General features: G+C 40.8%; 1 protein-coding gene across 21 annotated transcripts in view; it reads right to left on the bottom strand.

Moving 5' to 3' along the window:
- The window catches only part of ENOX1 (ecto-NOX disulfide-thiol exchanger 1), a 531,147-nt gene that overhangs the window by 72,769 nt on the left and 444,503 nt on the right, over nt 1–13,875 (bottom strand). For all 21 annotated transcript variants that reach the window (XM_079136948.1, XM_079136943.1, XM_079136940.1 and 18 more), the window contains 2 exons: nt 5,734–5,841; nt 1,606–1,662 (listed from right to left, as the gene is read on the bottom strand). In XM_079136948.1, coding sequence (XP_078993074.1) covers nt 1,606–1,662; nt 5,734–5,841 — 165 coding nt within the window. The remainder of the gene's footprint in view (nt 1–1,605; nt 1,663–5,733; nt 5,842–13,875) is intronic.

Below are 13,875 nucleotides of genomic sequence, written 5' to 3' on the forward strand. Positions count from 1 at the left end.
AGAGGGACTGGCCCTAAGTGGAGTGGATATGAAAGTTTTGATGTGAATGTGACAGCAGCATGTTCCTGGAACACAGGATAGTAGAGAGGGATTCTAGGGCAGGGAGGTGGGTGAAGAACTATGGCAGTAGGGAGGCAGACTCTACATATGCCACAGTGTCGTAAGTGGGGAGAGCTGTGTGAACAGGGTTCCTGCCGCTTGTTATTCTGTCTGTCAGTCAAGTCCAAACCAGGTCCCACAGACTCTGGAAGCTCTTCTTGATTATCCAGCACAAAGAAACAGTCATGACACCTTAAGACTTTCACTGATTTAGCTCTTAGCTCATTACATATCATGACAAGTTCTTTTAGGGAAGCTTTGTCACTCTTTTTACAAATGAGGAAAATGGAGCTCAGAGAGGTTAATTGGGAAACTAATGCAATTAATTAATAAGCAGCAAAGTCTGGATTTCAAATCACACCCTGTCACAGCTGCCTCACCTTCCTGGATACGTCACCTCCCATACATTGTCAAGTGTTCCTTGACTCCTTAGCTTGAGTTTAAGTTTCTTGAGGGCAGACAACATACTTTATGCCTCTTTGGACTCCCTGCCCCTTCCCCGGGAACTCAGCAAGGGGACCAGGAGCACAGTGGTCCTCATTAAGCATCCTGGAGTACATATCCATTGGGCTGGAACAGCACTTACAAAGAGGGATTTTTTTTTTTTTTTGGACGCTCTGGTTATTAGGTTCTCTGCCGTATATAATTAAAACAAGAGAGAACATGAAATATATAATTTCTCCAAGCTGTAGCTTAATCAGGCATTCATTACCATGTCTGATTCTGTGTTATGTGAAAAGAACTGCTTAGTAAGCATTTTCTGTGATGAGGCTCATCAAATACATACAGATATCTGAGAGATCTGAAAAAAGACAAAAACCAAATGACCGAGCATGTGGAGAGACAATGAGCTACAAGGTGTAATTCTCCATCTGAGACTAAAGAGTTTCCAAGGTGTGAAGAATACAATTCTCTTTTCTGGCCATCAGATACTCAGGGAACACTAAGGAAGAAAGTTATGGTGCTAACTGGGATCTTGCACCATTATACCTCATGTTCTATCAAAAAGATGGATGCATCCTGTTACTGTTTTGGATCAGAAACAGAAGAGAAGTACAATTTCAAGGGTTATTCTGGGGGAAGGAGGGTGTTCTGAGACCGCTTCAGCTTGTCAATCATTTAATTACCATCTTCATTGGCAGGTAAACTTAGTAACTCTACATGATATGTACAACTTATTACCCACTTGGGACACATTCCATTTTCCCTCCCAACACATCATCACTTTATAGCTTTGGAAAAATAAAGGGCTCAAACAAATTCAGATAGATTAGAATTTTTGGTGGTGGGGATTAGTTCAAGTACTTTTAAATTGGCATGTGGTACGCTAAGCAAACAACAACAGTGCCTATCTCCCACACTTCATTGCCAAAGCCTATATGATAATGTTAAGCTACTGAGAGGCAGAGCTTCTGATTTCCTTTATGTAATAAATAAAGGACCATATCTCTATGGGTTCAACTGACATCCAGTGAAAAGAGCAAATACCAGAACTGTGGTACTTACATTTGCATCCTCATGGCTGTGGCCATTGGTCTCCACCAATTCCTTGGTACCTTTTAACTGCAAATTTTTAAAGAAGAACAAAAAATGAATATGCAAGCATAATGGTTAAGTATATATATCATCTTGTTAACTCTGATTTATCTGAGGTTGCATTGTATAAAGAAAGAGGAGAAACAGATGGAGCACATAATTCTAATGAGTCTTATAGAAACCAGTTTGAGACCAATATTTCATGAAACTTGAGGGCTGGCAAAAAAGTAAATGGGACTTGGTCCTTATTTTTTTAAATAATAAGATTAGAAAGCAGTTCCATAGGCATAAAACGTATAAAATTGGTTCTTAAGAATAATAAATGATTTCATTTCCTAGTTGGATTGCTATTAATTTAAACCCTGCAGTGTTTGCAAGTTGCCACCAGCTAAATGATGTTATACTAACGATTATTTGTGAATGATGGATTTTTCAGTCATTTGAACATGCTGCAGTGCGACTGTACATGTCTTCCTCGAGTACATATTTGAATGAATGACATCACCTCTGGAGGCCTAACTGGAGAAGACAGTTTGCTTCTTTTAGTAGAGGAAGAATTGGGAAGACATCTCCTTGGCCACTGGAGCATTCAAAGAAAAGCTATTTCTTAAATGAGATTTTTAACTTGTGAACATTTGAAAATACTCCTCTCTCTCAGAAGGCTTAAGAGTAATCAGTTATCAGGAGACTTCAGGAAACCTGTAATTGGCATTTTATCCTATTCTGACACCGAAGTAGGCCTTTGGAGGCAGAGAGCAAAGAAAAAGGGTAAGTGAGCCTTGCGACTGTTTGCCAGCACTTCCTCCTGACCTATTTATGGTGGGAAATAAATACTTAAAATCTGAAAGAGGGCTGGGAATATAGCTCAGTTGGTAGAGTGAGTGCTTGCCCTGCAAGCACAAGGCCCTGGGTTCAATCCCCAGCACCGCATAAAGAAAAAAAAAAATGAAAGAAAATAAATTTGCATATACCACTAATGTGTTTGATTCAGAACATAGGTTCTTTCTGGCTATTTGTGTGTATTAAAATGAAGGCATCTTTATTTATTTTTTTTTTCAAGGCAATCTTAAACTCTCAGCAAGAAAGCCACACACCCTCCAGGCCAACAGAGAGGTTTTGCCAAAGTGGCATGAAGAATTTGTCATGCAGAATTTGAGGATGGGGCAGCTGATTATGGGGCCAAGGCTCTTTGGCTCATTGGCACACCAACTGGCTTAAGGGAAAAAAGAATGTGCCCACTCATCTTTAGGGCTACATCATGGATGTTCTATGCATAACAAATACAGCCGACACACAGGAATTAGAAAAGGGTGCTCCACACTATTCCTATAGTGCACAAAAGGACTTTAAAAATTAGCTCTGCTTGCTGGGTGCTGTGGTGCATGCCTATAATTTCAGTGGCTTGGGAGGCTGAGGCAGGAGGATCACAAGTTCAAAGCCAGCCTCAGCAACTTAGTGAGACCCTGTCTCAAACTAAAAAAAATTTAAAGGGCTGGGGAATGTGGCTCAGTGGTTAAGTGTCTATGGATTCAATCCCTGGTTTCAAAAACAAACAAAAAACCTAGCTCTTCTAGCTTAAGGTTTCCTCATCTTCTTCCTCTTTAACATTCCTCTGCTCATTTCACATTTGGTCCCATATCTTGTGTTTTTGTGAGTTGGAGTGGGGATTGCTCAGAAGGTGGCTCTGTTCGTCTGCAGCAGAAATAAATGACTATTTGTTAAAGTTTCCACCTTCAACATGTTTATTTACCTGCATAAAAATGCTAATTGATCTCTTTCTCCCTTTTAAATAAACTCCTTCTTCCCTAGTCCATGTTATCCTCCAACTGTCCTCCCTTTGGATGCCACCCACTCTCTCTTCTACTTCTTGTCCACTGCTATCAGTCACTCTGCTGCTCTCTTTAGCTGAACATCTTACCCAATAGGTTTTAGGTTAATGAACAAACTCTGGATGTAGAATGTGTCCATCATTGTCAAGGAGAAGAAAGGCAGGAGTCTGTAGGACTAGAGGGGCCTAAGCAACCTGCATTTCAGCACATAAGGTCTAGGGCACAGAGAGTGATCTGACTTTCCCTGACGGGTGAGGAGTCAGCAGTGGGAGGGTCTGCCCTCAAGATCTTGTCTTTCTGGTCAGGATTCCCAACAAGTAGTAGTTGCATCAAATAGAAAAATCCAGTCTTCAGGCGGGGTTTATCTTTTTCTGTGTGCGTGCCCATTTATAAAGCCATACCTAAACTCACAGTGAACTTACACAGATCCAAAGCAAGCCTCATAAAGTGGCTGGTGGAGGTGAGGGGTGCATTCCTCAGCCTGTGGGTGGGTGGCTGGTTGCAGGGAGATTCCATGTACATTGCATGCCACTTTCTGAAAGGCAGAGTAGGGGCAGCAGGCGAGGGGCTCTCAGGCAAATAGCTTGGTATTGGCAATAATGTTCAAATGCCTTTGGATTCTGTGTCTCACTGGCTCCTGAGACTTAGGTATTCTTGGTGACTTTGCTTGAAAAGGGCCCTTGCATTTAAATTAATACTGCAGATGTAAAACGCTTTCTTCTCAGTTGCATTTTCTAGGTCTTTCAGGAGTTTAGTTGTTCTGAATTCTCTTAACATTCTCTTTTTTAAATTTAAGTCATGGAAAGTGAGATATGATATTCCACCAATGCCTGGTATGCACTTTGCTCTTTGAAAATGCATGCCCTAACAAGACTACATTGATAATTTCTGCACAACTCAGAATCTATTTTCATAACTGGGGTTTGGACTTCAAATCAAAATAAAGGATTTCAGACATTAAGAGAAAAGAGAAATTCACCCCTCCCCATCTCAGTTAAAACTATCTTTTAAAAAAACAAAAGTAGTAGAGAAAGCAGAAAATAATGAAAGCCCAAAGTTATGACTATCTGTCCTGGAGCAAATTTGGACCAAATCAGTTCCGTTTTGCTAAAGTCTTATAGTAATATCAAGGTGGGGTAGACAGTGATTTGAATTTAGACCATGTCATTATGAATTTAGTTGACTAGAGTAAAACTTTTAGTTCAGTCTAACATATCTGAAATTATATAGATTCAGACTCAGTATAAGTTATTGAGTCTTTATTATTCAATAAAGATAACCACTACTTTTATAAAACATTTTCCTCCATAGCTCTAAAAGTTTATAAACTATCTAATACCTTTGCTTTCTTGAAAAAAAAAAATATATACCCCAAATCATTGAAAATATAAAAGTCTCTTCAAAAATGACAGAGTCCCAGCTGACTAGGGCCATACTCTCTCTGCTTCATATTTTCTAAAATAATAATCTCATAAACCACTATGTGTGAATGAAAAATTTAAAGCAACCTACATTTGACTATGGAGAGTTGAGGTTAGTACTGTCTGTTAATTTTTTTTCCCTCCTAATTACCAATCATTACTCTGTTGGCAGCAAGTGAAGGCCAGAAATCAGAAAGAATCTCAAGGACTCTCCTGGCTCCTCCAGTACAGACAGTGAGGCTTAGATTTCACTCTGCTGCCTGTGGAGTGATCCATCTTGACCAGCAGTGAGACAATATTTTCCATCCACCTATCAATGTCAGGCCACACTTTCATATCAAGGAAAGCCAGAATGAAATGATCGGATTTACAAACTTCATATGAAAGGTTTGTTGCTTGTCGTGGTCAGATAAGTGCCCTGATGCAGACGGGGAAGAAACTTTTTTAATGTTGCTATGAATCAGTTCTTACTCATAAGTCTGCAGGAACATCAAGGGTTATGCTAAATACATTTTCCTCACTATTAGACTTATGAGGAAGCTAGCTGCTTACTTTGAAATGTATCTGCATTGCCATTATTTTAAAACTTCATCAAAATTCATTTGTCTTCCAGAAGAAATATTTACACAATGAGGGTGGGCTTGGGGAAGCTAAGTAAATGCAGGGTGAGGACAGAGAAGTTGAGAGTGACAAATTCCACAAAGCGAAGCTGCCAGTAGGATTGACAGGGTACAGCTAATTACTCCACAGATGACCTCAGTCATGCCTGTGGAAGTGGTGTGCGAGGGTGTTTGTGCCGGGGATGTTTGACTTGATGTGTCAATCAGAGCATGTTCTTGTTCACTTACTTGTTCCTGGAGGACTTTTAGTAATGCTTGTGTGTGGGACTGCTCTTCCTTTGCTTGTTCCAGTTCTGACTTTTTGTTGTTTAACTCTTCCTGGATGGTCAGCAGTTGCTGTAAAGTTAAAGAATATTTAGCATAATTAGGATAGAAGACTGAGTGAATGCAAGATACTCAAAATATCCTCAGAATGACAAGGAGATTTGTACATGTCTTAGATATTCATCCAGACATTGGCTGACTCTTTGGACATGTGTTTCCCCCCCACTTTATGTTAGGACTGTCGCCATCTTGGACGGACTATTAGGCTGTTTGTGTTATTGATGCATGAAACTCATTTTAGAATTTGTGAAGGTACCACTGTATTTCAAATGCATATTTGTAAAAATATGTTGAGTAGTGTTAGTAAGCAACATGCTGGTGGATGAAGAAACTAAAGACCAGTAAAAATGTAATCGGTCAACTGGTCCAATTTTACTTCATTTTACATAAAACAGTACAGGGAGGTTCATAGTAGCTTTGGAGAGCTACTTCACCAAGTGGCAGGGACCACAAAAGATCCTTTTACTTTCTCTGTTATGATGGTGATGTTTTATTAGATCAGCAGGACTTTGAAGTCCAAACTGCAATCAATATATCAGCCGAGAAAACTGCTGATATAAGCTGTCAAAACACTAAGCTATGGCCTACACTGCTATTTTTAAGCAGGCCACAGAAGAGATTTTTGTAAGCCTTGAGCTCTTCTTGCCCTATCAACTGTAACTCATGCGAAGGCTTGCCCTGTCTGCCGAAAGCCCAATGCTGTCCTGCACTGACTCTCTGGGACATGGCTCTATGTTAAAATACACATAGGCAGGAGAATATATTCAAAAGCTTCAAAACAGGCCCCAGAAAACAGCTATGTCTGTTCAAAGCTTCAAGACAACAAAGGACCCATTTGAAAAGACAAAGAGCACTTTTCCTGCTGCCATACATAACAAATGCTGCATTGATGATGTGTGAACGTGTTGGTGTATTCCTGCCATCCAGGGACCTGTCTCCCACATCCGGCTGCTTCTTCAGGGCCTTGACAAGCTGGCTGTGGAGTTGCCTGGCCAGTTCCTAACTATAAGAGCCTGAAGAAACACTGGCACTGGATTTCTCATGCTTAAGCCTACCAACTGGAAGGATTAAATTAAATCTTCAAAACTACTGGGTTTGGGGAACTTGTGGGGTAGCAAGTGCTCAGAAGACACACTGTGCTTTCCGTGAGGCTTGCTGGTGCTGATCATTACTTGGGTACAGTGTATAGGTTCGATAACATACTTTGGTTTCTTTGTCATAAACAGTTATTTCCATACAATCTCTCCAAAGCTCAGCACCTCCCATTCTACCACCCATCCATACCATCATCACATGAGGGGATCACAGTGCCCACTGTGGATCCCTTAACAGTCTGTGTGATTTAATTCATGCATCAAAGATTAAAGGCAACTAGGGAGCCCCTGTTGTCCTTTGGCACAGTGACAAGTGCCTACAACCACTGTGTCTGCACCGCGGGGGATGACCCTGTTCCTTCATTCTCATTCATGACTCATCCCAGAACAGGCCAAGAGGGTTGGGTGCTCTGATTTTAGCTGATGCTGAATTTTTACTTTGTGGTAGAGAATTTAAAATCCAATCTTTAATCCTCCTTTTAAAATGAGGGAAATGAAGGCTGGTAAATTGTCTGTAAAGGTAGACAGAGCTTATGTTTGCTCACTGCAGCGCTTGAAGTGGTCAAATTTAGAAATGGCTGATGTCTAGTGGTGGGGGGGCTCACCACACTTATGTCCCTGTGTCTGCACAACAGAACACTGGGAAGACATTAAAAATGAGGCTGCACAAACTCGGGACACAGAAGCAGCTCACGATATTTTCATTTACAAAAAGGCTTCCATTTAATTTGGCAACTGTACCAAAAACAGGGTCCTGACACTGTCTCTGGGTGAGTAGGTTTTTGGATCTTTCTTTTAGTTTTACTTGTCAGTTTCCTGGCATATCTGTAATGAGCAAGCACTACTTTAGTAATGAGAAAAAAAACCAAATGAACTTCAGGTTGGGGACAAGACAAAGAAAGGAACACTGCTTGGATATAAATCCACTGGAATCTTCCATTTCAACCACTCATTCACGACTCTTCACACTGTTAAAGGATACACTCCCTCCTCTCCCTGACTTCCTGTCTTAGCTTCTATCCTGTCTCATTCTTCCTTGGAAACACACTTTGATTTTTTAAAACAATTTGACTGTATTAGTCAGCTACGGTTAATATAAGGAAACATGACAGGCTGAGTGGTTCAAAAAACAGAAACTTTCTCATAGTTCTAGAGACCAGAGGTTCAAGATTACCCTGGGTTTCTGGTCAGGGCTCTCCCCTTGGTTACCTTCTCTATGGCCTTTCTCTTATACTCTCTCTCTCTCTCTCTCTTTTTTAATCTATAGTTTTTTTTTTTTTTAACTTTTATTTTGAAAGATATACAGGACAGTAGAGTATATTTTGACATATTAAACAGATATGGAGTATAACTTATTCTAATTAAGTTCCATTCTTTTTTTTGCAGTGCTGGGGATTGAACCCAGGGCCTTGTGCTTACGAGGCAAGCACTCTACCAACTGAGCTATATCCCCAGTCCTAGGACCTTATTCTTCTGGTTGTACATGATGTAGAGTTTCCCTGGTTCTGTATTCATATGTGAACAAAGGAAAGTTATGTCTGGGAATCATACTTTTCAAAAACCCAGCTTCTCTGTCATCATGACTCACATGTAGGTAATCACTTTCATGGTTTAGAACGCTTAGGTTTTCATTTAGATGTATTTTTCTTATTTATATATACATTGTTGTTTTGCATGTATTTTATGGGTTTGCCATATTTCTTATTATTTACTATGTTATTAGCGTCATGTATTTAGGATCCATCATGTTAATATTTTATTGATCTAATCTATTCTTTTTAATGGCTGAATAATATATTAAATGGGGTATAATGACCTGATTTTACCAAATCCACTGCCTCAGTGAAGGACATTCAGGTTATCTCCAATTCTCCCCTCTCTACACTGGCTGCCATGGAACATGCTGGTGTGTGTTCCTTTAGGTTCTGTGGGAGAATTTTCCTGACACACATCCAGTGGTGTAACTGCTGGGTCACAGGACTGCCCTACAGAGGCTCTGTACCCATACTGCCCCACAGCGTGGCTGCAGCAGTGCCCTTACCCACCAGTGTTCCCTGAGAGCTGCTATGTGCCACAGCTGCAAGAAAAACTTATTCAAGCTTTCCCATTTTTGCCAGTATTAGAATATAAAGATTCTTCACCTTTTAAAAAATTCTATTCTTCTCTGATCCCCTGTGATTATAAGCATCTTATCATGTGCTTGCAAGCTTTGGGTTTTTATTTACACTTCTTAAAAAATAATCAAGGCCAGTGGTTCTTGATTCTGGCTATCCTCTAATATTATCTAGGAAGTTTTCTTTTCTTTTACTTTCTTTCTTTTTTTTTTTTTTTAATACTGATTTCTGGGCCCCAGTGGAGACCAATTAACTCCAAATATCTAAAGGTGGGATGCAGGCATTGATTGTTTTTCTAAAACCTTCCCAGATAATGCTAATGTGTAAGTAGCTGATGAGAACCTCTGTCTCTTTTCAGTGCTCATTTAATCCTCAGTCTGCTGCAAGGTGACCTCCATCCCTCACCCTCCATTTAAACTCTTCTTACTAGCATCAAGAATGCTTTGGGTAACTGTCAGTTCATGAGGCAGGGTCTTTTCTTCTTGCCATACGCTCTTTTCAGTGATCCTATTCATGCCAATGGCTTCAGCCCCAGACCTCAGAGGTTGGTGCTTTACAGAGCTCACATTATAACTCTGCCCCTCTCTTCCTACCCACCAGATGCTTAACTGACTGTTTCAAACTATGGCTGTCAGCACATTCTCCCGCCCCTCACATACCCCAAACTTCCTTACCCAGGATTCTGCCAGGCAGATTCTGACTCAATCTTTGTGTAGCTGAAAAGAGCCCATCCTCTAGGCACGTGTGACCACTCAGCAGGGCGCATGCTCAGACTGTACAGCAGGAACTTGGTTTCATTCTCACTTACCCCTCTGGGGCAGTGCCCTCATCCAGGGCAGAACCTCTACAATTATACACAGTAGCCTTGGGCTCTTCCTCAATAAAGACGCCCTCAATCACTCAAGTACAGTTAGTTATCCACCTTCGATGCTCCCAAAGCACGTGATATGTCACATTTCATACCTATCTCTCCAACTAGACCACACCCACCAACAGGAAGATTAATCTCCAGAATCTATAAAGAACTCAAAAAACTTTACTCCAAGAATTCAAATAATCCAGTCGACAAATGGGCTAAGGAAATGAATACACACTTCACAGAAGAAGATCTACAAGCAATCAACAAACATATGGAAAAATGTTCAACATCTCTAGTAATAAGAGAAATGCAAATCAAAACCACCCTAAGATTCCATCTCACCCCAATTAGAATGGCGATTATCAAGAATACGAGCAACAACAGGTGTTGGCGAGGATGTGGGGAGAAAGGTACACTCATACATTGCTGGTGGGGCTGCAAATTAGTGCAGCCACTCTGGAAAGCAGTGTGGAGATTCCTTAGAAAACTTGGAATGGACCCGCCATTTGACCCAGCTATCCCACTCCTTGGCCTATACCCAAAGGACTTAAAATCAGCATACTACAGAGACACAGCCACATCAATGTTCATAGCTGCTCAATTCACAATAGCCAGACTGTGGAACCAACCTAGATGCCCTTCAATTGATGAGTGGATAAAGAAACTGTGGTATATATATACAATGGAATATTACTCAGCCATAAAGAATGATAAAATTATGGCATTTGCAGGCAAATGGATGAAATTGGAGAATATCATGCTAAGTGAGATAAGCCAATCTCAAAAAGCCAAAGGACGAATGATATCGCTAATAAGTGGAGGATGACACATAATGGGGGGGAGGGAAGGGTTAGTGTTAGGGTTAGAATTAGGGTTAGGGAGGGGGGCAAGTATGGAGGAAGGAAGTACTGTATAGAGGGTAAAGAGGGGTGGGAGGGGTGGGGGGAAGGGAAAAAATAACAGAATGAATCAAACAACATTACTCTATGTAAATGTATGATTACACAAATGGTATGCCTTTACGCCATGTACAAACAGAGAAACAACATGTATCCCATTTGTTTACAATAAAAAAAAATAGAAAAAAAAAACAGGAAGATTAAAATCCAACACACAGTAGGTAGCGAAATAATGAATGAATGTAGGGATGGATGAATGTCTCGGGTTTCCCTACTTTATGGGATTAAATCATGATTTAGCAAACAACAACAAAACTACCTGAGGTAGTATCACTGGGTAACTTATTGTTCTAGACATATGGATACATAAAACTTTCAAAGGAAAATAGAAGCTCCACTGAAGACATTTTGATTCATTACTCTGGTATCCTTAATCTGAATAGGAATATTCCTGTAAAGGTTAAATAATTCCAATCAATGAGTTTATAACTATGTAATTTATTCTCCATAAACTACCAAAAAGAGAACAAAACCACCAGTAAAGGGGAAAATAGAATCAACACCCTTGGATTGCTCTTTGCAGTGAACAAAATTAATGCTTTCTTTTGTTTACGAAGTATAAACTCATGAATCTAATATTTACATATTCAAAAGAGTGGTGATTCAAAACTGCTATTCCTCATTTGACTAGATACCCTATAAAAACAGTGAGATAGTTCACAACCAGATAATTTAAGTCAGGTTTTCTGGTCCTTTTCATTGAAATTTATGAGACTGTATAATGTTCTTTCTGGCTGGAATTTTTAAGTACCAACGTGTCTCAATTATAGAAGTTCACAAGCAGCTAGAACTTAATCGGAAGTGTCTCCTGGCTGGATTGGCTGACTGCAGCATAATTTTAATTTAACATTTGAGAGTATGGCATTAAACAGATGCACTATTACATTCTTTGGTGGTTACAACTGAGTATGTTCCAATTAGACAATTATCCATATGCCAATCAAGTGGAAACACTCTGGTGGACAATAAACAGGTAAATAAATGCCATACCTGACACATCTTGGTATTTCCAGGTGACTGATTTAATAGGATCATTTGTAAAGCTCTTTGAGGAAGTAGGCTTCCATGTGTAATGGGTCTTTCTTTCTGACAAATTCGAAGAGCATTACAAATGTTATTTGGAGCCCCAGAGTAAGTGAGGTCACATTTCCATTCTTTACAGATGGGAGAATCATAGGCACACAGAGGCTGAGTCATATACCTGAGGTCACAGTCTGGGAGAGACCTACCACTTGCACAGCTTAATTTTCCTCCCTCAAATTGTGCTTTCTACCTTGGCAACCACACTGCACTGTCAATTTTAAATGGAAATCAGGACACGCCAAACTTAAAACACCTCTAGCAACAATTTCCACCTAGGCACGATCACTCCCACTTGTAAGCGAGGCTGTTGGAGACATGCTATTGTGTGTACCTCATGTGCCATGCAGTGGATTTAACTTTCCTTTAGAAACTGTGACCCCAGGCTGGGGATGTGACTCAGTGGCCTAGCAGGCATGTGGTTTTGGGGTTTGAGCCCAAAAAGAAAGGACAAAAAAAACTGCAACCCCTTTCTGTGTGTTTTTTTTTCCCCCCCTTAAATCTTATAGTTTTGTTACCAGGGTGAAGTTTTTATACAGTTAACAGATTACATAAAGTTAGAGTCCAAGAAAGTCATAGATGGCAGTGTAAACACTCTGTATGAAATACACCAGCAACATGGCATTATAAGCTGACACTCCCAGGAATCTTTGGCAGGATGATGTGTGGCTGGGGACAGAAGCAGTGGTTGGCACAAAGTAGAGAAGACCCTAAAATAGAGCACTGATTTTGTGTTTTCCAAGGTGGCAGAGGACTAAGTGCCTTCTCTAAATTTATGCTGCTGGCAGGTCAGGAAACTCTTCTTTGTTAGGTCAGGTAACTCTTGACACCAACACAAACACACACACATTCTCTCTCTCTCTTTCCTCAGTAGTGCTTGGCTCTCTGTTCAGTTCTAAAGCAATCTGCTAATATTCATTCTTCCTTTCAATCAGCTCTGAGTTTCCTATGGGCACAGTCCTGGGCTGGGTATCATGGAAGCCACAGAGGAAACAACCTTAAGGACCCTGTCCTCAAGATGCTGGGTCATGAAGATGCTAATTAATTTAGGGTTGCAAGAAATACTCATAATAATAGCTACAACCAATGTTGTTTTCACAAGAATCCAGGAGGTTTGGGGGAATCAGATTCAAGTTCAGGAGAACAGGCACAGGGGGATCCATTGTGAATCACAACCTGTTCTACTTATGGGAAGTAAGCCACTGAATAGTCATGATAGAAACCTGGAAACCTGTGGACTCACGGAAGGCCATCTGCTTATATTCTACATGTTTTTGCTCTTTTGACTCAGTTTTAACAGATACTATTCCATTTCCATAGCTGCTGTAAATCAGATGCCGTATTCAGGAGGACATGCCTTTAAAGCTAGTAAAATGTCACTTAAGGAAAGGAGGCCAGGGACTTCCAAAGGGAATTTCCACCAAATGCTATGTGGGTGTGACTGTGTCTGGATGGCTTGGTCCCAGGAGCACCTGCATCATCTGGTCTCTGTGGTGATGCCTACAAGTAACCTGCAGCGTACTGACTGTGCACCCTGTCTCCAGCCCCATTTCTCCAATTTTTCAACCTGCAATCTGAATCACACCTGTGGCCAGCTCTGCCAGTTCTACAACCTGCCAGTCTTGAGTAGGGAGAAAACCCTCTGAACCCTTTCCCCCTTGGTATCATCCTTCACCCCGACGCCTCCCCTGCCCTCCAGACCCTCCAACCCTCCATCCTGCTTCCATTCTGACTTCAGACTGTTGAGGAACGTCAGCCAGGAGCCCTCCTGATGAAGTCTCCCACCTGCGCCTGTTTTACATCTAATGCTCAGAATCCTGAGCCAATCCCCAATTGTTAGGGAATGCCTGAGGTGTGAAAAAATCAAGTGCATATCAGAACAGCCTAGGAGGAAGGCTTTGCCTAAAGGCAAACACATCAAATGGTATTTCTGAGAAAGG

The sequence above is a fragment of the Sciurus vulgaris genome (assembly GCF_902686455.1).
Source record: "Sciurus vulgaris genome assembly, chromosome: 4".
Classification (NCBI taxonomy): domain Eukaryota; kingdom Metazoa; phylum Chordata; class Mammalia; order Rodentia; family Sciuridae; genus Sciurus; species Sciurus vulgaris.